Genomic DNA, 27,569 nt, shown 5'->3' on the forward strand with positions numbered 1-27,569 from the left:
GAAATGTTTGTTAACTATTAGAAGTAAAAAGCAGAAAACAAAAAAAACGAAAAGGGTATAAAAACAATACTAGGGTAATCCAGAAATATGGAACCCACATTTACCTTAATATTTATCCACCCCTCCTCTAATGAGGATTGTAATACATGATAAATTAACACAAAATATACTTTTTACTGACTTTAAAATCTATCATCAAATGAACTTCACAGCATAGAATCAACTTATATTTAGAATGAATACACATTTATTCAGTTTGAGATTAATATTTTGCAGAAAATTCTTTTTACATTTTATTCCACTTGCTTTTTTTAAAGTTTTTAACATCAGCAACATAGTTTTATTTGCAACCTTCTCAAATTTTGATTGATTATTACTTAAAATATTTTACAGGCAACAGACAAATAAATATCGTCCCACAAGAATAATTTATAATGATTTATAAAATAAAAAACAACACACTCATAAAAATCTTCTGTTAAATATTCTTATGTTAAAGAAGATAATATGAAAAAGAAGATACTCTACAATAACAACGGAATTCAAGTTGAATGCAATATTTCATGTTTACGATTAAAATGGAATAGAATTTGCAACTATGTATAAACAGAAAGAAACCAAAAAAAACTGCTTAAGTATTATCAATTCTAGTTCAGAAAAAAGATATTTAAGATAAGTTTAAAATATATATATATATGTTCCAAAAATTTCAAAGACATAAGGAAAATATAAATAAAAAAAATTATTACCAGAATCACTGTCTCTTGATTCTACATGTTGACAAGATAAACGACTAGGTACATTGACTGGCACACTATGAGCTAAATAAAAATCAGAGGAAAAAATTATTAAAATCCAGCTTTAAATTAAATTACCATCATTAAAATATTTTTTGGTTAATGTTATAAATTTATAACCATACAAAAAAGAAAGAACAATATCATTCAAGTTATATATAGTTTATCAAGTTTATAGTATAATTTGAAATAGTATAAATACAAATTGAAAAACATTCAGTTTTAGATAAAAGAGAAAAAAAAGATAAATAAACTTACCCAAATGAGTATCAGACTTATCAGTCGATTTGTTAATATTCACCTCAACTGATGTCGTCCAAGTTCCTGACTCTTCTGTTTCAGGTTCCCTATTCATTAGAAAGAAAAATAAATGAAATGGTAAAAAAAAATTTAAGAAATGTTTTTCTCTAAACGAAGTAAATTAGAATTTAAAATAGAAAAGGAGATTTTTTGACACATTGTTAGATAGATTTTTACATAAAGTCTTGAAACTGCAATATTTTAAAGAATTTGCGACTAAGTATAACATTTAATCAAAAAAATTTCCCTTTCCTTAATATCTTAAAGAAATTAACTTCTGATAAAATTCACAAAATGTTTAGTATGTCATTCTGGATCAATTGGCAATATCATATTGTTTTTGATATATGCATTACATATTCTGTTTCATGTTTTTTTTTTCTTACTCAAGTCATATGATTGGCTGTTAATTGTTTTGAAACAGTCTGTTACAACAATTTTACAATTTTGAACATTAATTTGATTGAGTTTAGAACTATTTGGAGCAATAATGATTTCCCTGCAATCAGAACCGAGGTTTTTTTTCTCAATCCAACATAAATAAATAAAACCTGTCAAAAAAAAAGCATCCCATAATATTAATAAAAAAAATTTTAAACAAAATTTTGGGACTAATTTTTAAATAACAATAAAAATATTGATAAAAATTTGAAAATTCTTTAAAAACTGTGCAAGATATGAGTATTTAAAATAATCCTCTCATACTGTGCAGACTCGAAAATTATTTAAAGACTTTTTTTTTCTGTATCTTATTTGATAAGTTATCGGGGGAAAAAAGAAGAAAAAAAAACAGATTTGAATAACTTGAAAATGTAAAATTTACTAACGATTTTCCAATTAGCTTTTGTATGTACTTTTTTTTCCTTCAGCTCTAAATGATAAGGGTTTTCCACAAATCTTCCTTTGTATCGTAAAACAAAATTGAATAAATGATAATACCCTACAATGATATCTGGACAACAAATTGTGTATCAATAATTGTGATTGATATATGTTGTAATTATTTATGTAATGTAACTAATCAGAGCAATATAGGACATTTCCAAACCCTATGGAAAAGATCAGAGGAACTCATGTTGTTAACAAAAGACTCTATATTCAGATGGAATGAAACAAGATTCCAGGGCATCAAGACAAGCTGATGTGAGAGGGGAAGGGAGAAGAATTTTGGCATTGTTGAAATTGAATTTATGTTTAAAATTCTAACAATGTGCAGCAATAGATGATAGCATTCTTGATAACTGACATATTTATCACATTTTTTAAGTGTAAAATTAAAAGCAATTCTAGCGTCCAATATAGCTAACATTGCAAGGGCAATGTATATGAGCAGAGATTTTCAATGCAGATAATTTATTTAAATAACTAGAATTTAATTTTGTTAACAGTCCGGAAAATGACTTAAAAACTAAAACAGGATATCAGCAATTTTTATTCATTTATTATAATTAAAGATAAGTAATTAGCAAAAACACTTACGGTGTACGATATGGAGGTAAAGATGGGGCAGGAAACACAAGGCTCAGCATAACTTGGGAAGGTGACCTAAAATAAAAAAAATCATTATGAATAATCAGAAAAGAATGGAAAAATTTTAACTGCAAAAATTGCAACATTATTTTCAGTTAAGGAAATGTTAACATGAATAAATAGCTAGTTTCTTTCTTTTTAAGTAACAATAACACAAAAAAAAATTCCTTCTTAAATTAATCTTTGAGTATCACAAATTTTACATGATTTGTTGAGTCTCAATTTACAACATGTTGTATAAATCTAGTATTCATATTAATACCACGAACAGCATGATCATTAGACACTTAAAAAAATAAGTTTACTGTAACAGTTAAAAAAAACTTTTTTACAGCCTTTGCAATGGTGCTTATCCCTGAATCGATTAAAAATCTATGGTAGTTAACAAATGAAAGTAAAATAATTTAGAACATATATTAAGAGACTATTTTTTAAAAATAAAACCCCATTTATATTGTTTCAAGGATGATCATTTCTGGAAATAGTTAATAAAATAGTTTTAAAATAAATTAACCAACATTGTTTGCTTTTAAGAATTAAAATTTGAAAGAAAATTATGCGAATATAAACCTCATAATAGAAGATAATGATGGCAAACAATAAAAATACAATTTAAAATCACAAATTTTCAAATACTTCTTTTTTTCTTTCTTTTTTTTTTACATCAGATTTGCAAAAGCATTGCCTAATAGAATGTAAGCACAAATTCAAAATATTTGAATATATTAAGCACAAGGGATGATTGTGGTTATGCTGCTCCAACAAAAATATGAAGAAAAAAATGATAACATTTAATACAAGACAACAAAATTAAACAATGGTAATAACTAAGTATGACACAAAATCAAAATAGGATGAAGTAACCAAAAGAAAGGGGAACTTGTAAGTACTTGAATCAAACCTCCAAAGAGGAAATGGGGAAAAAATTATTTCTCTATAAATTAATACAGTAGTGTGCTTAAACTCATATACTTGGTACTAGTATAAATGAAACTAGATTTTCTAAGAAAGATATAGAAAAATAAAGATGTACCTGATTGCATGAACTTTCAACAATGTACCATGGTAGGAAATGGACACTGAACCAAAGATCATTTCTCTAAGAAGTGTTTCATCAGAACTTGGTTTTTTGGACTAAAATTTCAAAATAAAAAAATTTTATTAACATGTACAGGAAGAAAAATACATGAAATTGGAATGTAACAATTTTTTATTTATTGGTCATTATACAGGGTGCGTTCTGAAAGTAATGCGCATGATTTTATTGTGACGCGACTATCGTTTGCAGCGCACTCAGATTGGTCTAAAAATGTGGTGGGGGTTTGTCCTTCCAAACGAGCCTCGTCTCAGGTTGCTCCGAGCAGTAGGAGAGGTAGGACGTGTCTTTGCGAAAAGTCTTTTTTCCATCGAGTCGCAGCGTGATGGAGTGTTCGCTGGAACAGCGGTACGCGATAAAGTTTTGTGTGCGGTTTGGAAACAATGTGACGAAACTCATCACATGCTTCAATACGCCTTTAAGGTGAAATGCAATTTGAGATCTCTGTGTGAAAGGTGGCACAAGGCCTTCTAGGATGATCGGGAGAAGGTCACCGACGCCCAACAACAGCCCGAACCGATGAAAACGTCCAGCGTGTGCATGAAGTTTTGAAGTCAGACCGTCGGTTAAGCATTCAGGCAATCGCTAACACTTTGAACTTGTCGAAATGTGTGGTACATGGGATTGTGATGAAGGATATGCGAAAGGTCTGTGCGAAGCTTGTGCCGAAGGTGTTGACGGAGGAGCAAAAACCTGACCCAAAATAAGGCCCCCTTGGTGCCCTAGCCTCCCTACAGCCCTGACATGGTGCCATGTGACTTTTTTGTTCCCCCAACTGAAAAAAGAGCTACAGGGAAAGCACTGGGAGTCTGTGGAGAACATCCAAGCTCATGTTACAAGGTCCCTTAGAGGCATTCCTGACGAGGAGTTACAGGGTGTCTTCCAGGTGGAGCAGAATCGTCTCCGCAAGTGTATTGATGCACAAGGGAACTATTTTGACGAATTTCAACTATTTGTACCCATAGGATCAATAAATCTATTTTCCCCAGAAAATGCGCATTACTTTCAGAATGCACCCTGTATGGTATCATGCAGCAATGCAAACAGGATTTTTCTAAGGTCAGCAATTGAGTAATATTACTTATATAAAATACAATGGGAAAAGTACGAGCTTATACAGTCCTTGAGAAAGATTTATTGAAGACGAAATGGATTAACAATAAAAGTAGGAAATATTTATTTATTTCTCAAATTCAGCTATTCTGCCAAAAGTTAAGCCACTTGAAAAAAGCATCACAGCATGACTAAAAGATCTCATATACAGGGTGGTCATAAAAAATAAAAAAAACTACTCTGTATGGATTTCAAGCAGGTTATCCAAGACTATGATTGTTGATATGCAATTATGATTGATATACAACTGTGCTCTCACGAGCCTGTGTTTACAGATAGCAAATTTTGAAATTTTCTAATAGCAACATTTATTTTTTCATCAAAGTTTCTTTGAAGATATTTTTAGCAAGGAAAGCGGCGACACTAAATAAACAGAGCAAAAAGCAGCATAAAAATCACTGTCCTTTTTTCTTCCTTCTCATTGTTGCCCGAGTACATTCAGCAAACATGAATCACTAACAAATCGAAAACATAAAATACTGATTTCTTCATCCCTGTCTAGCTTCTCCATTTTCCAACACTGTTCCAACTCCAATTTGGAATTTTATGCAGAGGATTACATTTTTAATTAAAAAAAGATGGATGTAGATATTTTTGAGACCACTATTATTGTGAACAATCTAAAAAAAATAAGGTGCACACTAAAAAGGTAATGAGTAACTTACTTCATAAACATATTCCTTGCTATGGTCTTCATTCAATCTAAAAGATTTTTCAATGCTACTTTCCTGCCTCTGTCTGGCCTGAATGTTGAGGGGTGGCTTTCCATTTGGGGATGCTGTTGGATCTCTCTTGCGTACAGCCTTGGAATCAAATAGTAGTCTCCTCTCTTGTCCATTATGTTCTCGAAAAAGCAACACTCGAACTTGTTTTGTACTGTCAAAATCTGGTGGCTTGACTCTGTAGAATACAGAGAGAAAACACAATTTGTAATTTATATAGTAAAAGCATTTCTATCCGTAGAAATACATTAAAATATAGAATAAAACAATTAAGAACTGTAGAATAAAGAACTACTGAATAAAAAAGTTCAAATTTTTATACAGTAACACTTAAAATCAAAAATAAGACATTGATATCAGCTCTTTTTTTTATAAAAAAATAGTAATAATAAAAATGAAAGCAGTAACTTTTAAATTTTTAAGCCAAGCTGTTAATAATAACTCCTTTTTTTTTAATGCTTTCCAGAATCACCAAAATTTTTCTAAAAATATAAATTAATTCCCAAACTGGAAATTACGTTTTTAAAATATACAAATAAAAACACTACAAATATATTAAAAAAGGAATAATTTCAGACATTTTTTTTTTACAAAGATTTAGAAACTTACACTTTCACCTATTTATAAATAAATAAAATCTTTTAATGAAATTAGGTCAAAATTATAAAGAAAAACAAATACATGAGTCACACTTTCAAATTGCTCAAGAAAATATTTTTTGTGAAAAACACAATGCATTTCATGTATCAAATAAGATGTGTCTGTACATTGTGCAGCTATCTAAAAGGAATTCCAAAAGTAGTAAAGTACACATTAGTAAACAATACTAAAAAATACAAAGTTCATTTGTTAAGTTTAAAAAATTTGATGTAAAGTGAATTGTTCGAAACATTTTATGATCTACGTCACTTAAATTTCATTGAATGAAATAAATGTGCAATGCACTCCTGTATTGTCCTAAGCCCTTTCAATTTTTCTTTTACCAATAAATTTACTTTCCACTGAACAATGCGGAGAGATGGAACTGACTTAATTACACGAAAGCAGCTCTTAAAAGTTTAGTTTATGGTTTGGACCATTTTTTATAGGGTAAAAATCCATCATAAAATTTAAATTAAAAAAGTAATTAATTATAAATTTTTTTTAACATTAATACAAAGAGCATAAACCATAATTGGCAGCTAAATTTGCTTATAAATAATAACATAACTTCATTTTTAGTGTTATGATTTGGTTTATATGATTAAATATCAAATTTAATTTTAACTGTAGAAATTTTTAAATCTAAAAATAATTTTTTCTATGTATTAAATACTATATTTGAAAGAAAAAAAAAACTTGCCATTTTGTAAACCTGACCAAGTTAAGACATTTAACTTCAGTATGTTCATGAAATTCTTTAAAAAAAAAAAAATCGTGAATCTTAAATAATATATATATTTGCAGTGCTAAAATAAAAAAAAAAATTAAAATTAAAATTCGCTAATTCAAATTCAAAATAATCTAATCTAAAAGTTACTGCAAAGCAGAGAAATACAATATTTAAGCTAAATTAAGTATTGTGTCTTTTTTTTTTTTTTTTTTATGTATATTGCAAAATAAAAAGTTTAAAAACATTTCCAGAAAAATAGGGCTTTTTTATGTGTTGTAAGTAAACCAACTTTAAAACTTTTACACCAAAAACTATTTAAACGAATCTAGAGTAATTAAAGAAAATGCAAATGGTACTAGGTTTACCGAAGTTTTCTAAAAATTTTATTATTATGAGTAATTTCAGCAAAGGAACATTTAAGTTGAATGGAACACATTTAAATCCACTCTGTAGAAAAAAAGAAAGAAAAAAAACTTGTTTTGCTCAATTTTAGCAGCAATGTTATTTTGTAAATAAATTGTTTAACTATATTTTTATTAAGTCCTTTTTATTTCCTAATAATTCATTCAATCTAACATCTTTTTTTTTTTTTTTGATTGAAAAGAAAAACAAAACTTACAAACATGCTTTTCTTTATAATAAACATCCCCATGATTTAATCAAAGAACGTCTTGTAAATCACTGTCCTTGAAATAAAGTTCAAAAACACCGCAACCGGAAATTAACAATTTACTATAACAACTGACAGACAAGAAAAGCATTCCATTAACTCCAAAAAAAGAGTTAACTCCGTTGCATGCAAGTAACATTCTAACGTATTTTTCCAATTCTTCGTCCGTGAAACTTGGCGGGGAAAACGTGGATGAACAAACAGGGAAGTATAACTTGCTATCAACGTGATTAAATCGTGCAATTTTCATAGTGGGGCAGTTAAGTGTAAACAAATAAAATAGCAAACATTACGATATTTAGCGAGATAGTGGAGAGAAAAAAAAGAAATTAAATTTTTTTTTTTAATTTTGAAAAACTATTTAAACATTAAGCGGCAATTTGACTAAATAAGTTAAAATTCTCATTTACAATGGAACATTAAAATTTGTAGTAAATTACTTTTCAAACATATATATTAGTTAAAATTCTAATTTACAATGGAACATTAAAATTTGTAGTAAATTACTTTTTAAACATATATATTAGTTAAAATTCTAATTTACAATGGAACATTAAAATTTGTAGTAAAATACTTTTTAAACATATATATTAACGGACACTTCAAAACTACTAAAATGAAATAAATCAATTACAAAAAGAAAAATTAAGTAATTTACTAATTAAAAAAATTTAAACGTGTTAAAATTTAATTAGTTTTAAAAAAATTTATAACGTGTTTAAAAACTAATTCCAACAGCACAAATACTATTCGATTAATTAAATTCAAATATTTATTTACAGCGTAACATTAAATAATTAACTTTTGCTGTTCAGAAAAAAGAAAAAGGAATTTAACGAAAACTTCATAACTGCTGAAAAATAAAAAGCTCGTTTAGAAAATGATGTCAGCCATCTTTTCATGTTTAAGTTTATGTTCTGTAAGTTAAACATTGATTATCTTACCAAACTTAAGTTTATTATTATGAAAAAAATGTGCTTTCAATTATTATTATTAATTTTTTTTTTTTAAAAAAAAGGACTGACATGAGACTTACGACTGAAATTCAAAATCCATCACGAAAATATTAGCAACTATTTTACGTTTTTTTAAAAAAAGGTAAAAAAACGAGTAAAGCTCATAGTCTCGTCAATAACTTGATAATTTTTTTGGTCAATGATTTGAGACCAAGGAATTAAAAAAAAATACAAGGCTCGTAACACAAATTAAACAGACTTTTGCGCACATGTTAAGTCAATATTAAGTATTCAAATTTAATATAAGTATTCAAATTTAAATAAGTCCGATAACCACGTGAGGGGTTTCTTTACATTTTTTAGCAAATTCAAATTTAAAGCTATAGGAACTGAGAAGTTAAACATCAAAAGCTTAATATTAAAATAGTCAGTAATTAATCCAATGATATTAAGCAATAAACAACTCGGTTATATATCAAGTTTTTCGCCTTGGATGAACGTATTATTTAACAGTCTTGATAACACATAGTCAAAACAAAAAACCGCCTACTTTTAGCACACACTAAGTCAAACAATTCATACTTAATTGCTAATTAAAAAATAGATAGAAAGTATAAGATTTTTAAAAATTGAAATTGTTAAGTATTTTTCAAAGTTTAGTTAAAAGTACAGGTGATAAGAAATCTTAAAATAATAATAAAGAACGCAAATATATATACATCAAATACCCGTATAAAAATTTGAAATCCTCAACTTTAATTTATATCATTATTGCTCATAAAATTGCGCCTTCTTGACTACTTGTTAACTATAAAACTTTTTCCTCCGAACTGCATTAAAAGTGGACATTTTACCGAAAAATGGATTAAAAAAAAAAGAACATTAATTAATCGTAATTTAAAAAGCAAGTTGTGGCAAAAATGGTTCCCAAATGCTACAATTAAAATAAATATATTCTTTATTAATATGATATAAAAATTTTTCAATCAAATTTTTTACAATTAGAAAGCGATTTGCAATTTCCAGATGCTGATAAATACCGTAGCGAGTTTCAAGTAGTGTTAAAAATTTCGAAATAACCGAATATTACACCTAGAGAAATTATCGCTGAATTAATAGGTAAAGTTGATTCGATTTCAATAACGAATTTTGAGTGCCATTCGTTAGAGAGCGCTAGAGTTCTACAGTAACTTGCGACGCACCTACTATAGAATGGTTCAATGAATCACAACATGCTTTCTCAAAAGCATTAAAATACAGTTTGACCAGGATAACGTATAGCTGACTGTAAGGTAATAAGTTCGTTCCGACGAACGAGTTAAAACAAAACGAACTAGTGGCTTTCTCTCTACCAGATCGAGAAATTACAAGTGCTCTCCTTGAGCACATACTATAATTTTCTAAGACAGATGAGTTAGCAAGTCACAATTTAAATTATGGTATTTAAAAGCTCATTATTAGACCGGCTCCTGCAAAGACTAAGTTCTTAAAAGTACTACAGAGAAGACCCCAGGTTCGTGTCTCCAACAATTACAGCACCTAATAGCAGAGCTAGGTCATTAACTCCTCTGATTTCTATTTAAATTACAATTTTATTATAAAAACTTTTTCTTACTTGAAATTTTGAATAAAGGCTTGAAAAATTCTGTATTAGAGAAAATTCTTCATCGCTGTACGTATATCAAATAAACCGTGTGTTGCATATTTACGACGTCATAAACGTGATAAACATATTGTATCGAATTCAATTAGTATGAAAACTATGGAAACAGTTCTTATACATTTTGAAGCAAAGGTGCGATCCGTATTTATTTATAATTTATCTACTTATTTATTTATAAAAACTTGAAATGTATGCAGTCTTTACCAGTGGCGTACGCAAGGGAGGGGTTTAGGGGTTTGAACACCCCCCTTGAGCTCAGACAAAATGGCAAAAATAAACATTTTAGTAAAAATTATGCGGGTATTATTTTTTAAGACTATATATTTTTATTTGCCTTATGCCTACCTTTTTATCACACGGTATTTCTCAGAATACTGAAAAAAACATTTACTATAATAGGGTTGTACTTTTGAAACCAAATTCACGTGATACTGTTATGGACTGGTTCCTTTCTGTTCTGCCAGTCGCGATAGTTTTCAAGACTGGCTGTCATTCGCGAGGTCTTTACGCGATGATTCTGGAATCTTAGACGTTCTGTCGTCTTTGAGACAATTCGAGAATTTTGGAGATGTGGTGAAAAATTATACAAAAGGAGGAACGGAGTACAATGTAAGTTTTTCTGTTGTACAGAAATGTAATACTTCCGTTGAAGAAAACGTTTCTAGCATAACAAAATCTGATGAATTGTGTGAATCTAATGATGTGACGAATGTGTGGCCCTCAAAATGTTACTTCCCACACATATGACATTGGACTTTTTTCAGAAGATATTACATGCGAGAAGATATTAAACTTCTTAACTTAAAACTTAAAAAATTAAACTTAAACTTAACTTAACGTTAAGTTAACTAAACGTTCTTAAACTTAAAAAATCAAATCAAAATTTAACTAAACAATGCTGTCTAAATAAAAAGTCAAAACTCTCTAGCTGTCTAAATTAGGGAAATAATAGTGTTTTATTAAATACTCGAATTTCTTTTAGTAGCTTCAGAAAATTATGAACACCCCCCTTGAAAAAATTCTGCTTACGCCACTGATCTTTACATTTATTTATGCATTTTGCACGTCTTATTTGACCAAGTGTGATGTCTGGTCCTGTATCACACAGTGACCCATCATAACGCTATCTGTTGCACCCGAGGTTAAAAAAACAACAAAAAAAAAAAAAACACGAGAAATAGATTCTAATATGCAACATGGTGAACGAGAAGCCTGTCCCACTTAAAGTTACACGCAGAAGTGTTGAAATCTGTGTTGCAAATTTACAACATGAAATTATTTTTAAGCTGAAATTCCAGAATAAAGATTTTCTGTTCACCCTTCTCGTCGTGAATTCACGTTTTCAAATCTTTAGCCAACCACTGTATGACTTTTTTTTTTTTTTTTTAACTCTTTTTTGTGCAGTCAAATAGAGAACTTAATAGCACACGATTACACTCTATCGTTGATGTCCTGAATAGCAGCTGAATAAATACATTCCACCGGTATTTTTCCATCTGCATAAATCTCATCTTCGTTAAAACTTACCAAGTCGGGAATAGAATGATGCATTCGATTATAAATTTTATAACTTAAGGACAAAATTCAATTTTAATCTTCAAGATTGAGATAAAATCGACAAAAACGGTTGGATAATATTTAAGACATCATTAAAATATAGTTTTTTTTTTTTTTTTTTTGAATTTTTTTGAAAAAGAAAAGAAATTTAAGTAGTGATATGATTGCACAAAGTAAATTTAATTTAAAATTATAATTTACTACAATTAACATTATTTGTTGGTTATTATAAGATAAAAAAAAGTGTATCTGCAGCAAAAGCAAATCATTAAATTAATAAAGTGTAAATAATGAAATGTTACTAGTTTAATAAATGAGTGTAATAAAATAGTGTAAATAGTTTATGTAATTAACCGTCGCAAATATTAGTTTTAAAAGCTTAAATCTCTCATCTCTTCTATAGTGTATTCTAGATTTATGTTCGTGACAGAGTAATTAATATAGGATGATTTCAATAAAAATAACAACTCTACAAAGCAGGCTTATCTAATTATTTCAATGGAGAAAAATAACCTCCCCCCTGCAGAGTTTTATTTTGTCTTATAAGAATCTATTTCATATTAAGAAAGGCAGTTTTATATCTGACTTGCAGTTATATCAATGTTTAAATCCGTAACCTTTCAATTCTGAGTCGACCCCAGAAGACAAGAGGACTCTTGGAACAAAAATTGGAACAATCTCGCCCCCGTGGAGGATTTTTTGAGCGAAACTAACCCAAATTTGCGTTATATGATGAGAAAAAACGAAACCCTCTCATTATTAGCTCGACGAAAAAGGGACTAACTCACGATCCGTCTATCACAAGAAATATTTTTATAATCAGCAGTGACGCCAAGGCGAGCCGAGAGCACGGTAGGTACTGACCAGCATACCATTGGATAAATTAGCAGAGCCATCGTGGGTTTCCAAACGAAATTTATAAATGCGATCCTTCGAAATTTAAATTTCCGAGCCTTATCCAGAAATGGAACTAAAATTCTGATCCAATCACCTAATACTAAGCCCTATCAATATTATTTCCTCGTTGGTAATAGTCAATAAATGAATGTACATAAAAATTATAAGTGTATGCAAATTATAAACTAAAGAATGCTAACTCTAATGCATAATTAATTTAAATCCACAAATTTATATACAATATTTTTTTTCAAACCTCATAAAAGAAATTATGTAGGTCATTTTTCAAAGAACACATTGTCAATCTATGAACAAGCCATCAAGTCATTATGACTGATAAGTGATGGTGATACAATAATGAAAGAGAGGCAGATCGAAAAAAGTAATCAACCTCCCCCTTAAACAGCTGTCTAACACGGTCAAAAAGAAGAAGAAAAAAATAGGAAAAAAAATTCTTATAAACATTAAACATATCCGCAAAAGATCTTTTTGACAACAAACAAACAAAGAACCGACTGTCAATAATCAAGTATGTCTTTTTAAAATCGTAGATTTTTGATAATGTATTTTTATTTCTCTTTCACTGTGCTCTATTAATTATTTTTTTTTTTAATAATTATCCTTCAGGCTATTTCTTTGATTAAAAAAAAAAAAAAAAAAAAAAAAAAAAAAAAACGTTAACGAAAGAAAGAGAGAGAAAAGCTAAAGACTACGCACTTCGGTGAGTTTTTTTCTTCTTCTAAATTGTCCCACTTAAATGAGAATTTTTCTTTCACAACTATATTTTTTTTTTATTTACAGAAAAATGACCAAATAAACATTTTAATGAATAATTCAATTACCTGTCTGTTTTATTAAGACAGGTAGAAAGGAAAAAGAAAGTTTTAAAAAAAATATTTTAATCTTATTAAAATAATGGATTGGTAACAAATTATACATTACTATACTATTTCGTTTTTGCAATACTTAAATTTTAATTACCAATTAACTAACTTTTCTCAAAACAAACATTTTTTTTTCCATTAACTTACTAAGTGGTAAAGGTTTCTTTTAATCAAAATATAATTGAATTTGGAAAACCATTCACATGAGCAAGCAAAATAAAATATTATGAAATTAAGGAAGAAGAAAAAACGATTCATTTGAAAAAGTTTTTGAAACACGAAAAAAAAATCATTCTTCTGATATCAATAACAGTTTAAGTATTTTCATTCTGAGCTTAGTAATAAAACAGAGAAGAAAATTTTAAAATATTTTACGCCTTCGTTTGATCAATCGTTATTTTGGCAATAAGTAAAAAATATAAATAAAAAATGAAACAGGCTGATTAAATTTTGATCGAATATTATTTTATTATATTACCGACGTTGAACAATCGACCCAATTCTGGGTTTAAGACGATCATTGTTCAACTCTGTAGCCTTGTAATTTTGAATCTTATCCAGAAGACAAGGGAACTCCTAGCCCAGGTATAGGGACAAACAAGCCTTCGTGGAGGGCTTTCTGTATGGAAGTAACGAGCATTTGCGTTACACGGAGCGGAAGATCACGAAAATCTCCCACGGTTAGCCCGACAGCAAAGTGAATCAACTCATGATCTCTCAACCACTGGGAATATTTTACGTCAGCATTGTGGTGAGTGTCAGGCAGAAGCAGAATTCGTAGCAACCAGACACAGCTGGGATTCGAATCTGGATGACCTCATTGAGAGGCGTGCGCTTTATCCCCTGAGCCACCGCAACTCTGTTCGAATTATAGGAATTTTACAAATTGCAACATGGTTCAAAGAGAAGGAGAAGGCTAACTTAGAGTCGAATCAATTACTAATAATAACTGAACGTCTCATTTGACGAATCGATCAATTTATAGAAAGATAAATTATAATCTAATTAAATAAAAAAAATTGTCATTTAGTAGTGTTACTACTTATTACTCGAGAATTTTTGTTTTGATAGTTAGTTAGAAATTTTTGACACAGGACCCTAAATTAGGCATCGAAATTGAAATGTTATAATAATCAAAACTTAGATTGAATTGAAAAATTCAATTTAAGGAATTCCAAAAAGTGGACTTAAACGATTTCACAAGTTTAGCATTCAAATTATCAACTTAGAAATATTTTATCTAAACAAATTTAGCTTTTTTTATTTCAAGATTGCACCGAGAAAAAAAAGAGCAAAGTAAATATGTTTCAAAAAACATATTTTTTCCCTCCAAACAAGAACGTCCAAGATTGTGATAAACACATAATTAGTTAAGAAGAAAACTAATACCATATACGTTTTTAACTGCATAAACTTGGCTAATTTCACCGTAAGGAATAGACGGGTTCATTTTTTTAAGGTCATGAGCCACCACTATTGAAATTGAACTTTATAAAGTACTAATTTATAATGTCTGTTTAAAGCCAGACAGGACAACAGGTTTCATGAATTTTTAAAGAAGCTAAATTTCGCCTAACAATGCCCATGTCTGTTTCCTCGAAGCACGGGTGTGGCGACTTGACCACAAATCGGCAAACTCTCTTTTTAGGCAAAGATGGAGCCTACGCCCCGTCCCGAAATAAGAAGGTCTGCCCAGTTAAGGATCTTGACCTCAGATCACTAAAAACATACGTGTGAATTTGATACGAAAACCAAATTGGTGCAAGAAGAGGAAGAAACAAAAAAAAAAATCGGCCCTTTAATACGGTCGAGTGCCATTGAAGAAGAGATCGGCGTTCAATGCAGATCAAGTCAACAATGGCGCATTCCTAAAATTCTTCACGCCTCCATGAGAATTACAAAGAATTATATTTATCGTTATCACTTTAATACCAGACTTTTACAAGAACTCGTCTGGATCGGGTAAAAAGAAGAAGATTGAATGAGGTTTTAAATAGGATCCGTAACAGTTTTTGGATGAAGCCGAAATGATGTCTTGTTTTTTTTTCTTTTTCCGATGTCTTATTCATTGTTTAAATTGGGGTGAACGCCTGAGTTAGACATCAGTTAAATATAATAAATAAGCAATATGAAAGAAAGTTAACGAGTTCTGTAACGATAAATTATTTGTTAAAAATTATTTATTTAAACTAAAAAAAAAGAAAAAGAAAATATGATTCAATCTGTGATTGGATTGAGGTGTGTGGCTGAGTAATTCCGGAGAAAGTTATCAATTGATCCAAAAGCAGAATTATTTCGAATAATTTTAAAGAATTTTAATCTCGATCATTTAACTAATTGCAAATATTCTGCTGGTATGAACAAAAATAAAAAGGAACTTATAAATCAAGTTATGTACAAATGCCTCATTAATGAAAGAAAAATTTTTAAAGAGCAGTATAAGAAGTAAAATATTCTCAATGGGAGACAAATCACGGGTTAGAGTACCCTTGCCGTCAGGCTAGACGTGGAAGGTTTTCGTGGTTTTCTTCTCTGTGCAACGCAAATGCTAATTAGTTCCATCCGCCTATCACTGAGGATATTTTACGTCAACACTGTGGTCACCACTGCAAACCGGGTCAACTCAATAGGATCCCCTGAACCACCAGGGGGTCTTCTTGTCTTCTGGGTGGGGTTCAGAATTAAAAGGCTATGGAGTTAAACATTAATAATGGTTATCTCTGAATTGGGTCGACTGTTCAATGCCGGTTACAACATAAAATAAAACAGCAGTATAAAATTTTCATCGCGGCTTAGAGGGAAGTGGACATAAATAATTCTTTTTAAAACACAGAGATTGTTATGTCGAAATTCTTTACACTTTCTGCTTTAAGATATTCGAAATACACAACATAAGAGTTGATCACTTAATTCGATTCCTAAAAATCATTATAGGAATTTTAATTGGTCTTAACTATTGAAGTCACTTACAAAATAAATTAAAATAAAATATTTAAAAACCTTAAGATGTATCGGTATGTATGAAGTGTCTTCTGGATAAGACTGGATGGGTTCTAGAAATAAATGACGTCATAATCAGAAGCAACTGCACTGCGCCAAACTTAAACGATATTATACATTCAAAGTAAGAAAATCAAACATTGTAATAAATTAAGTCTTTCAAACGAAAATGGTACAGGGATAAAACATTTTTTATCTCTTTACTAGCAAGAAAAAAAGCAAAGACATAAGGATTCAAAAATAGCCTATTAAAAGTCGAGCTAAAGAGTTGATAATTTATTCCATACTGTATGGCAATTGTTCTGAATTCTTCCTCTTTCAATATAAAAATGAAACCTCAAAACTTCGATAAATGAAGTTCAACAAGCAAACAAAAATCAATAAATTAATAATTATTAATGAAAAGACAGATCCCAAGGCAGATTATAAAATTAACACAGCAGAATTTCTAAAATAATGAGAGAATCTGTACAAATAACTGCTGAAACATCTCATGGATTTACTATGAAATTGATCAAACGTGGCCGGTAATCAAAACATGAGCGATTTGATATTCGTAGGTCGTAATAAAATATCGAAATATCAAAATTTTAAAAACTATGTAAAAATTCATGCGTATAACTGTTAGAAAAGCGATTAAAAAGAGTTGTTAATTCACGAGTATATCGACACTAATGGACATGTGCCAAAAAGTTATTTATTCGAAATTCACGTGCCTTTATGATATCGTATTAAAAATATCAAACCATAGCTGTATTATAAATTGACGATGAAAATACAGTTCAACAAAAGTGATTACTCAAATGCGAAATTTCCGTGTCGTAATAATCTCGTATTTAAAAAAAAAATGAATAAAAAAAAACGCACTTGGCTCGATTTTATCTTAGCAAAATAATAATAATAAAACGCAGTAATTATTAGTAAAATAATAATACAGTTTCAAATTTGGAGGGGGGGGGGACTAGGGACGAGAGGCGCAAAAATTTTTATTGGCTACCAACATTTTTTCGAATTCATGGAGCCCTGGACATTGATATATAGTTTAACCAAGTCAAATTAAAAATAAGATTATCTTACCGCAAACTCTCTGAATACATCGAATACATCCTAATCTCCTAACTAATAAATTAAAAATGAAACATCTCTCATAATCAAAGATCACTTTTTCATCAAATGAAATTTTTCAGTATTTTTAAGTCACATTAAGACTACAGTTTCACATTCTAAGATAAATTTAAAAAATTGATTGAAAATAAAGAAATGAAAACAGGTTTTCGGCTTGTCTTGTTTGTTTTGCAACTCAATGTAAACAAACGTTATGTCCGGTTTATGATACTTTTGTTCAGGATATTTCTGAGAATTTTCGGTTTTAACAACGAAAGATTTCATTTAAAATAAAATTAAAAAAATTTAAGTGGAATTTGAAAATGAGGATTCCAATAAGTGAATTCAAATCAAATTTTGGTACTGTATTCTAAACGCTAATTCAACGATTATGTCACAATTCCTTTGTTTATTGTTATGTAATTAGGACAGTATATTTAGAGGGCGTTAAACCATTAGTACCCTAACAGCAATTCGTTAATAATAATTTTCGCGTTAATATTAAAAGCTGTGTAATATCATCTGGACAAATATCATAAGATAAAAGAAATAAATCTACCTTGAAAATTAATATTTACTAGAAAAAAAAAATCGTTAATTTTTTTTCAATAGAAAAAAAAAATTTTTTTTTGAAGATTTTTTACATTTGTAAAAAGAAAACGCAATCAAAACAGCAATTTTATAGTTGAACAATACTATAATACTATTTTAAATATACGATTTTAGAAACATCGCCCCGTCCCCAAAAAAAAAAAAAAATCTTAGAACCAGAATTTAAAAGTCAAAATTAGAATTTCGACTTCTAAAATACTACTAACAAATCGGAAAAATACAAAATTAATTAGTAAATAAATAAATGAATTAACATTTTACTTCTGAAGACTAAAAAAATTACGACATGAATTTGGGAAAAAATTTAAAAGTAAATAAATAATATTTAAGTAAAGAATGCTTGAAAATAATTTGCGATAGAAAATAACTCATGTGAACTTATACACCCCCTATTTAAAAAAAAAAAAAAAAAAAAAAAAAAAAAAAAGGGAAATGAGAGCGATTCAAAGGCATATTAAAACCAAAAGTTACTTTTGTTCGAGGAGAGTTAGAATAATAAATTTTGAGACTAGCTCCCTTTAACGGAACAGTTCCCTTTCATTCTCCCCCACAAAAACAAAACAAAAAATGGTGTTTTATAGTTGGAAAAAATATTTTTCTAGAGCGAAAAAAGGTTTTGTCTTCCATTTTATATTAATACAGTACAGAACCCGTTATCCGGAAATCAGAAAACCGGAAAACCAAAAAACCGGAACGAAATTCGATTAATTTTCCCGCTATTTAAAAAAAAAAAAATTTCCTCATAAGATTTTAGGATTTTTCTTTCTTTTTTGAAAGATGTTTACCTTACCATCATTTTAGAAATAATCATTAGTGTATTACTTCATCGTTTTTTCTTCTTTTTAAGATTATTTCTAAATATTTTCTATTTTTAGTTGGGTTTAACAATAAAAAAACGGCTTTTTGTAGCGATTCAGAAAACCGGAAAAACCAGTTATCCGGAATAGCGATGGTCCTGATCGTTCCGGATAATCGGTTCCCTACTGTAATATAATTATTTTTGATCTGGTCTGAATTATAAGAACATTGCTTTTGGTGTAAGAAGATATGCACTACAATTTCCTTTTTCATGTAGTAAATGTTTTTCATATTTCCTTTCGAAGATCAGCATCGATGGCGAAGTAAACCAAGTCAATTATTCATTAAGAAATAAATTAAAAAGAAAAGAAATATACAGATTTTGGAAACAAGAGGCAATTTCATTTAAATTGTTATAGTCTTTTTAAATAAAATAAAAAAAGTTAACCGTTAAATATTGATCAATGAATATAAAAGTAAATGAAATCATCTAAACGTAACTTGCACATTAAAATATAGCGATGATTTCATGACGATAATCAAAATTTATATCTGACAAAAGGATAATTTTCATAAAATACGTCAAATTATAAGTTATTTTTATATGGATTAAGATGAAACATCAACTTACAGCCCGAGATTTCAAGATAATATTTTAAGAGGCCTTAACAATTTTTTTCTTGAGTGAAAAACGTAAAGTGATAAAGGTACATAGTTTAACTATTTAAATAATTTATTGATAAAAAATAATATATTTCGTTAATTTTTTGAATTATTCATAATTTAAAAAATAAAAAAAAATTAAAAAAAAAAAACAATTTCGAGAAAAGAAATGTTCATATTATTTGATATGCTTGGCTTTTGAAATTAAAACAAATTTAAAAAAAAAAAATTCAATTTTTCTTCCGCCATTCGAGTCTTAAGATATTGAACCCAAATTTTTTTAGAACTTTTTTTTTTTTTTTTTTTTAATGAATTGTTACTTCAAGGGGTGAAAACAGTCACATGTCAATATCATTCACCAAACATCACATGACGATCACTCGAACAGGCTTCCAAATAGATAAGCTATAACTGCGGATTTAAAAACGATGAAATAACGGATTGCAAAGCATTATGATTCACAATTCTCACTAGACTTGAAAAACAGCGGAGAAGAAATAAAATAATTGCAGTCTAAGACAACAGTCGGATGTAAACAACTTGCATACCGACCAAACGGCAATAATTATTATACTTCATTTATTATTGCGAAGTTTACAAATAACATGTTTGCTTTCTCAATGATTTGAAATTAATTAAGCTATTTTGGTTTCTTTCAACAGAAAAAATAAATTTAATTAAACAGATAAAAACGTAATTTAAGTTCGTTGCCAAACAAAATTCATCTTAACAGAAATTTCGAATTAATAATAAAATAAATAATAATATCATCATCCGTAATTTCGACTTAAGGTCGATGTATCTTTTAGTGACAGTAGAATTTATTATCTTTCACGACAATTTTTTATTAAAAAAAAAAGAAAAGAAAAAAATCGTTTTATATTTGAATATCGATGACATTTTCTTTCCTTAAACCAGTGTTTCCCAAAGTGTGGTACGCGTACCCCAGGGGTACGCTTTCTTATGCGAAATATCTTACAACAAACGAACATTTCAAAAAGTTTTACTTTAAAGCAAAGCTCGCCATGAAAATTTACGAGTATGTATTTTTCTATTGGCTATTTTTTGCTGAATTAACATTCAATTAATAGTGGTGACGACAACCAGTTGTAATTTTTAACTGCGCAATTTTTTTTTTTTTTTTTTTATCATAGCAAAAATAATATCTTTCTCACTGATGCAAATTAACTTATTAACAAAACTTTGTACCAAAAAAGAAAGAACAAAAAAAAAAGTTTAAAAAAAATACATTCATTTTTTATTAATGGTACACAGCGTTGCGAAAAATTTAGCAAGGGTACATAAAACTCATAAGTTTGGGAAACACTGCCTTAAACTAAACCTTAATTAATGCAGCATACATTCCATTTTAGTTAAAAATGGTATTTGATGCTAATTACTTGGGAGGACGAAATCTACAAATCTTGAGACAAGGCAAAATGCAAAAACGAATAACATAAATACATATTTAAAAAAAATTAAAAAATCTTCAAAACAAAATGAAATTTTAAAATTTCCATTATACTACTTGTTAAGTGAAACAGAAGACTTATAACTAGATAGATTAAATGGGTATTATTAATTTGGGTTAAACGGGCTATAATTGAAATCTATAAACGCCATTACTAATAAATTTTTAAATTTGATAAACAGAATTTTTTTTAAAAATTTTTACAACTTTTATATTTACTAAAAAAAAATTTTTTTTTTTTTTAAATGTAAAAATAAAAATTTTCAAAAGACTGTGGGGGGTGCCCATAAGCCATATTTTCCGCGTTACGACCCTATTGCTATTAAGTCGTATATGGGTATAAAAAAACAAGGGGAGAACAACAAAAAAGTATTAAAAGTGAAAATAAACTGCTTGTGAGATTGACCTTCGAAATTTTTTGTTTTAAATATTTCATATACTATAAACAAATTGTTGTCTCCGTAAAAAAATAAAATTGAACTTTGTTTAATATCTTACAGTTTATTTACACAAGAAAATTACGAAAAAAAGTCATTTTGAACATTATTAACATAGTCATATTGATAAATTACGGCGAGGATTAATGGAAAATATTTTACAAATTTTCTGGTTAAATTTCAATTATAACGAAGATTATAAATCGAAGTAAAAGAGGCACAACGAAATTATAATTTACAGTCTTATTATTTATTATCTTAGACTGCTAATATATATAATTTTGATAATTCAATATTTTTTAAATAATAAAAATAAATTAATGTAAACAACTTTATAAATTTTTTCAATCTTAACTCCTAAAACTGTAAAAACTCTCTTGATTAATAATAATAAAAAAATGAAAATAACTTAAAAGTAAATAAACATATATACCTTTCTTCAAAGACGGGATTCTCTTTCAATATATATCTCGAATTTCCAGGAGGTATAAGTCCCAGACTCTGTAAAAGTCTCTTCCATATATCAAACAACCCAATATACATACTTTTCTTTTGAGAAAAAAAAACTTAACTAAAACTATACTCTTAAAAGTGAAATCAAATATTCATAATAAAGTTATGAAATCACGAGATCCGAAACATTCCCGAATCATCCTCGATTGGAAACAAGGTGAATCGGTTTTAGAAAAACGATCTTCAGAATCACGCGCTCTTTCTACTACGTATACGCAAAAATCACACACATTGTATTCACTCATACAACAAAACGCACATCACGGCCGAATCTTGGCACAAGGCCAAAAAAATCGAAGTTCCACAACTTGGCGCAATTATCTCGAATTTGGCTTAAACTGTGCGCACGTCTTATCGGCTTTGTCAGAACACATGGTTTCTTTTTCGTAATGAGGGAGAAAGGGATTATTTTATAAATAGGATTTTATGAGAATGGATACATAATGCAATAAAAAGCTGCGGATGAGCGATTGCATAATAATTTGGGACTTACCTCGTTGTGGAGTCCACACCGGCACGTGACACGTCGTTCGCCGACATTTGAAACGTGGGCTCTCGGCTGGACCTACTGGGGAATGATCGATAGAACGATGGTAAGATCAAAGCGCCGCCTCCACGCCCGGTTTTCAAAATAATTTAATTGTACAAAAAAAGAAATTATATTTGTGAGAAAAACAAAGAGTTTCAGTATTTATGAGAGCGAGAAACCTATTTAATATTATCATTAATTATTAGTGCCATTAGTAAATTTAAAAAAAAAAAATCTAATTTTAACAACTAAAAAAACAATTTCTGCAAACAAGCTGCAATTTCTGCAATTCTAAGCGAAATTAGGGAACAAAAAGCACTAAAAAATTTCCGTTTAAGTTGGAAAAATGAATAAAAATTTCCGTTGTTCTTGTATTTGATATTATTCCCGTTTCCAGAGACCTTAAGGTCGTAAAATAATTGCAAAATGATTTTACGACTGTAAAATAATTACAAAATGATTTTAAAATAGTTGCAATTAATGTCAATGATGATTAATTTTGGTAATAGGTATTACTCCGATAATTCGGCTAATTTCAATTCTAAGCGAAATTAGGGAACAAAAAGCACAAAAAAATTTCCGTATAAGTTGGAAAAATTAACAACAATTTCCGTTATTCTTGTATTTGATATTATTCCCGTTTCCAGCGACCTCAAGGTCGTAAAATAATTGCAAAATGATTTTACGACAGTAAAATAATTTCAAAAAGTTGCAATTAACGTCAATGATGATTAATTTTGGTAATAGGTATTACTCGATAATTTGGCTAATTTGAATTCTAAGCGAAATTAGGGAACAAAAAGCACAAAAAAATTTCCGTATAAGCTGGAAAAATTAACAAAAATTTCCGTTATTCTTGTATTGGATTGTGGATTCTTGTATTCCCGTTTCCAGCGACCTCAAGGTCGTAAAATAATTGCAAAATGATTTTACAACAGTAAAATAATTTCAAAATAGTTATAATTAACGTCAATGATGATTAATTTTGGCAATAAGTATTACTTCGATAATTAACTAAGCATCAACGGCGTCAATTGATAGTCGAATTTTTTACTGTTCCCCAAAAAAGTGGCTCATACAATTTATAAAATATTGTTGGAAAACTATTCGTTACATCCGTCTCTTTCATATCAATTTATTTCGTCTCATTTCATATATTTATTTATTTATTTAATTTTTTTTAAAGTTACGTTTGAAAGTTAGAGAAGGAATTCTATTTTGTTAGGAAATAATCCAATTGCTTACAAAGCTTTTTGAAATCTTAATTTTTCAATTTTGAACTTTTTCTTTCTTTCTTTTAGAGAAACAAATAAATTATCTACATCAGATTTCTTTGAGAAATTTAACCCATTAAGGCTCTAAAATAGAGTGAAATCTACTGTAGAAATATTAAACAACTTAAACAAGCCCGTGAAAGAGATTGGTCAATGACCTTTGTGAATTTAAATGTAAATAAGCACGCGCAAACGCGTCGATAAAAAAAAAAATTAGGTGGACTCGGAATTTTCAAAATCAAAACAATTAATTGATCAGAAAATGACTATTATAATACGTAATTTCACTATAAAATCCATATTGTTTTACAAAATGAATTTTTTTAAGGTTTTACAAGTGATTGTTTTTTTTATTTATTTTTTTAACCAAAAAAATACATAACTTTATTGATCATTATTTCCTTAAAATTTTAACAAGTTTTTTAAACGAGTTTTTTAACAGAATAATCAAGTTTTTAAAAAGCATCGACTAGTAATTTTAACAAGAAACATAATATCCTTAATTTTAAGGACGATTATTCCAAACAAAAACGCAAACGATGGCATTTAATACAAAAATAAAGTTTATAGCGATTCTATTAAGCCAAGCTTTTTTCAATAATCATAAAATAATAAAAAAAATAGCAATAATAATTTTTACTGAGCCGCGGTGGCTCAGGGGGATAGAACGTTCGCCTCCCAATGAGGTGCACCAGGTTCGAAACCCAGGCGTGGTTGACACGAATTCTGCTTCCAGTTCGCACCGACCACAGTGCTGACGTAAAATATCTTCAGTGGTAGACGGATCATGGGTTAGAATGCCCTTGCCGTCGGGCTAATCATATTAGGTTTTCGTGGTTTTCCTCTCCATGTAACACAAATGCGGGTTAGCTCCACCCAAAAGTCCAAAGGCTAGTTTGTCGCATTGCTTGATCCAGTAGTTTCATTGTCTTCTGAGTTGGGTTCAAAAATACAAGGCTACGAAGTTCAAGAGTGATAGTTGTTACCTCAGAAATGGCTAAATTTCCACTCACTTTTAATAAAATATTTTTTTTAAACAACTAAAATCGAAAGGGAACAAACGCAAATTAAAATTGAATCATCAATTAAAATCAAATATTTATCAATGATTATCAAAATAGGAAAATTTCGGATCCCGTTCAAATAATAATATTGACGATTTGAATAATTAATTACATATCTCCAAATCAATGATCGAATATCCTCGTTGCCAGGCGGCCAGACGCGTCGATCGCAAGGTGGCATTCCAAAAATAAACTCTATTAATAACCCCACGAAATGACGCGTGTCTTATATAATTGGTCGGACGAACTGCAATGGCCATACGACTGAAATATGACGATTAGTAAAAAAGATATCTTTTAAGTCACTCATGAGCTGAGAACGTGACATACTACCAGCGATTGGGAGATATTTAGTAACGATTAAGTCGGTCAGTTGACAATGTCCCGTGCAAGTTTTTTTTCTTCAGTCATAAGACATAATTTCCAATTTCTATTGAGTTCTATTTTTATTTATAATCTGTTCTAATTCTATCGTCCTTCCAGCACAATAAACGTTTAAAAAAATAAATATTAAATACGAGGAATACGACTTCATAGCTCGAATAAATTTGAAGAAAAACATAATTTGGGTTTCTTTTTAAATATTATTTCAGTTTATTTAGGAAATTAGCATCCAAATAGTAGTGAAAGTAGAAATGCAACATTATTAATTTATTCTTTTTTAACTTAAAAGAGGGTCATTTCAATTGTTGACCTAACCTTTCAAGAAGTTGATGTTTTTTTTTTTTTTTTTTCCTTTTTTTTCTCTCTCCATATTTGAATGCTTTCTTAGAATCAAATGCATTTAATCCTATCCGATGACAGTAATAGTAGTTATTTCAGCACTGTATGGTTAATTCGCAAAACAAAATTCGAAAGTTAAAATATTGGCGGAAGGTATAGCAATACGAAGTTAAGTTCCAACATATTCCAGTTACTAAATTTGATCAAATTCTGTACGTATTCTCTATGCATAAGTTAAGTTAGTCATTACAATTGCGCAAATCATCTAAATAGCAAATTTGATAAATTTTGCATGGAATATGTTAACGGAAGAACCATAAAAATAAAACAAATTTAAATTTTTATTCTATAGCAATGCAAATTTTGCTTCAAAGAGCGAGTCTTTCATTTGAAAAATAAGGAGCTAAAAAACTACTTAAATATGAATTATTTAATTTTTATTTATTTAAGATGAGTTACATTTTACAAAAATTTACACTGACATAAAAACGTATAATGTTCTGAAAAATCTTAACCTCCTTAATAAATCGGGGATTATTTTTTTTGTAAAAAAAATAATAATAAATAAATAAAATTTAAATTCCTGGAGATTTGGCTAATGGCACAGAAGCCGGCGGTGGCTATAATTGCGCTAAACAGAAATCTTGCGTACTCAAAATAAAACGACAATAAATATTATGTATAAGGACCAAATTGAAAAGGAAAAAAGATCATTCGAATCTTAAAAAGTAGAAAGTCAACTTAAGAGGGGTTAATAATTTTTCTTCCATGAAATAAATAATTAGTTGCTCAATTTTGAAAACAGAAGCCTTACATTAAAATTTTATTCACCTCCAGTGAAATTCGTTAATTTTGAAAAGCGATGTCTCATTTTACACCTTCATGCTCTCGTTACTCCTGTGTTTTACAGTAAAAAGGTACTTCAAAAACTGCAGGTCCCAAATTCATCCAAATTTAAGGGCCCGCTTTTATTAAAAACGCGGAAATATAACAATAACTGCACAATAATGCGATTAGTCAGGTAATTTCTTTATTTTATTTTCTATAAAATAAATTTATTTATAAAAAACATGTTAAAGTAATTTATTTAACATTATTAAAGTAATTTATTTATTTTATTTTCTATAAATATGCTATATGTGTAAAAAACTAAATATTTTAGTTGATAGCACTATAAAATTAAAATTAATAATTTAAAACTATTTTGGAAGAAAAAAACATGATGAAATTTTATTAAGCTACATTTGGATAAAAGGAATTAAGAAGAAAAAAAAATATTTCAGCTATTTAAAATGTAAATTATTTGTCATTTAACGTGGTGTATTAATAAATTATACATAGTATTCGTGATTGCTCAAATGCATTTAGTTACAATTCATTGTGGTCATGCGAGAGAAGTTTTTTACTTTTTATTTTACCTCCTTTATTTAAGCTGCAAGCACGCGCTTCAGTGTTTACACACGTGATTACCGTCGTTAAAAAATGCATTTCCTGTTTTGGACCAGACTAATCTTTGTTTTTTAGACGGATAAAATTTTGAATTCTCTGCTCGCCAAATAAAGAGAGATGGAAAAATTCTTCACGTTCTTTAAATTTTATTATATAGATTTCTATACCATGTGCAATGGATTATTTCATTGTTATTATTTCTTTTCGTATTGTTTTGTTTAATATTATTTATTTATTTTGAAAGGAGAGAAAATTATATGGCGTCGGAAACTTTGATGCTCTAACCGCTAACGTAAGAGCGTAAGAAACGTATCTATCTAATGTTTTTTCAGTCTTGAGATTAAATGACGAAAGAACAAAGCAGTCGAGACGAGT

The 27,569-nt window shown here is 28.9% G+C and overlaps 1 protein-coding gene across 3 annotated transcripts in view; it reads right to left on the minus strand.

Annotated features, from left to right (window-relative positions):
- Positions 1 to 27,569, minus strand: part of LOC107456072 (folliculin-interacting protein 2) — a 97,020-nt gene that overhangs the window by 22,195 nt on the left and 47,256 nt on the right. The window contains exons 1-6 of one of the 3 annotated variants that reach the window (XM_043051026.3): positions 22,649 to 22,710; positions 5,502 to 5,736; positions 3,661 to 3,761; positions 2,577 to 2,642; positions 1,056 to 1,144; positions 750 to 821 (exon numbers count right to left, since the gene is read on the minus strand). In XM_043051026.3, the coding sequence (XP_042906960.2) occupies positions 750 to 821; positions 1,056 to 1,144; positions 2,577 to 2,642; positions 3,661 to 3,761; positions 5,502 to 5,736; positions 22,649 to 22,695 (610 nt within the window). In that variant the 5' untranslated portion in view covers positions 22,696 to 22,710. Of the gene's footprint in view, positions 1 to 749; positions 822 to 1,055; positions 1,145 to 2,576; positions 2,643 to 3,660; positions 3,762 to 5,501; positions 5,737 to 22,075; positions 22,415 to 22,648; positions 22,711 to 27,569 lie in introns of those variants that run through there. The other 2 variants (XM_016073837.5, XM_071178442.2) reach the window with 2 other exon arrangements.

This window comes from Parasteatoda tepidariorum, chromosome 6 (genome assembly GCF_982258835.1).
Source record: "Parasteatoda tepidariorum strain Cologne lab strain chromosome 6, Ptep-v5.0, whole genome shotgun sequence".
NCBI lineage: Eukaryota > Metazoa > Arthropoda > Arachnida > Araneae > Theridiidae > Parasteatoda > Parasteatoda tepidariorum.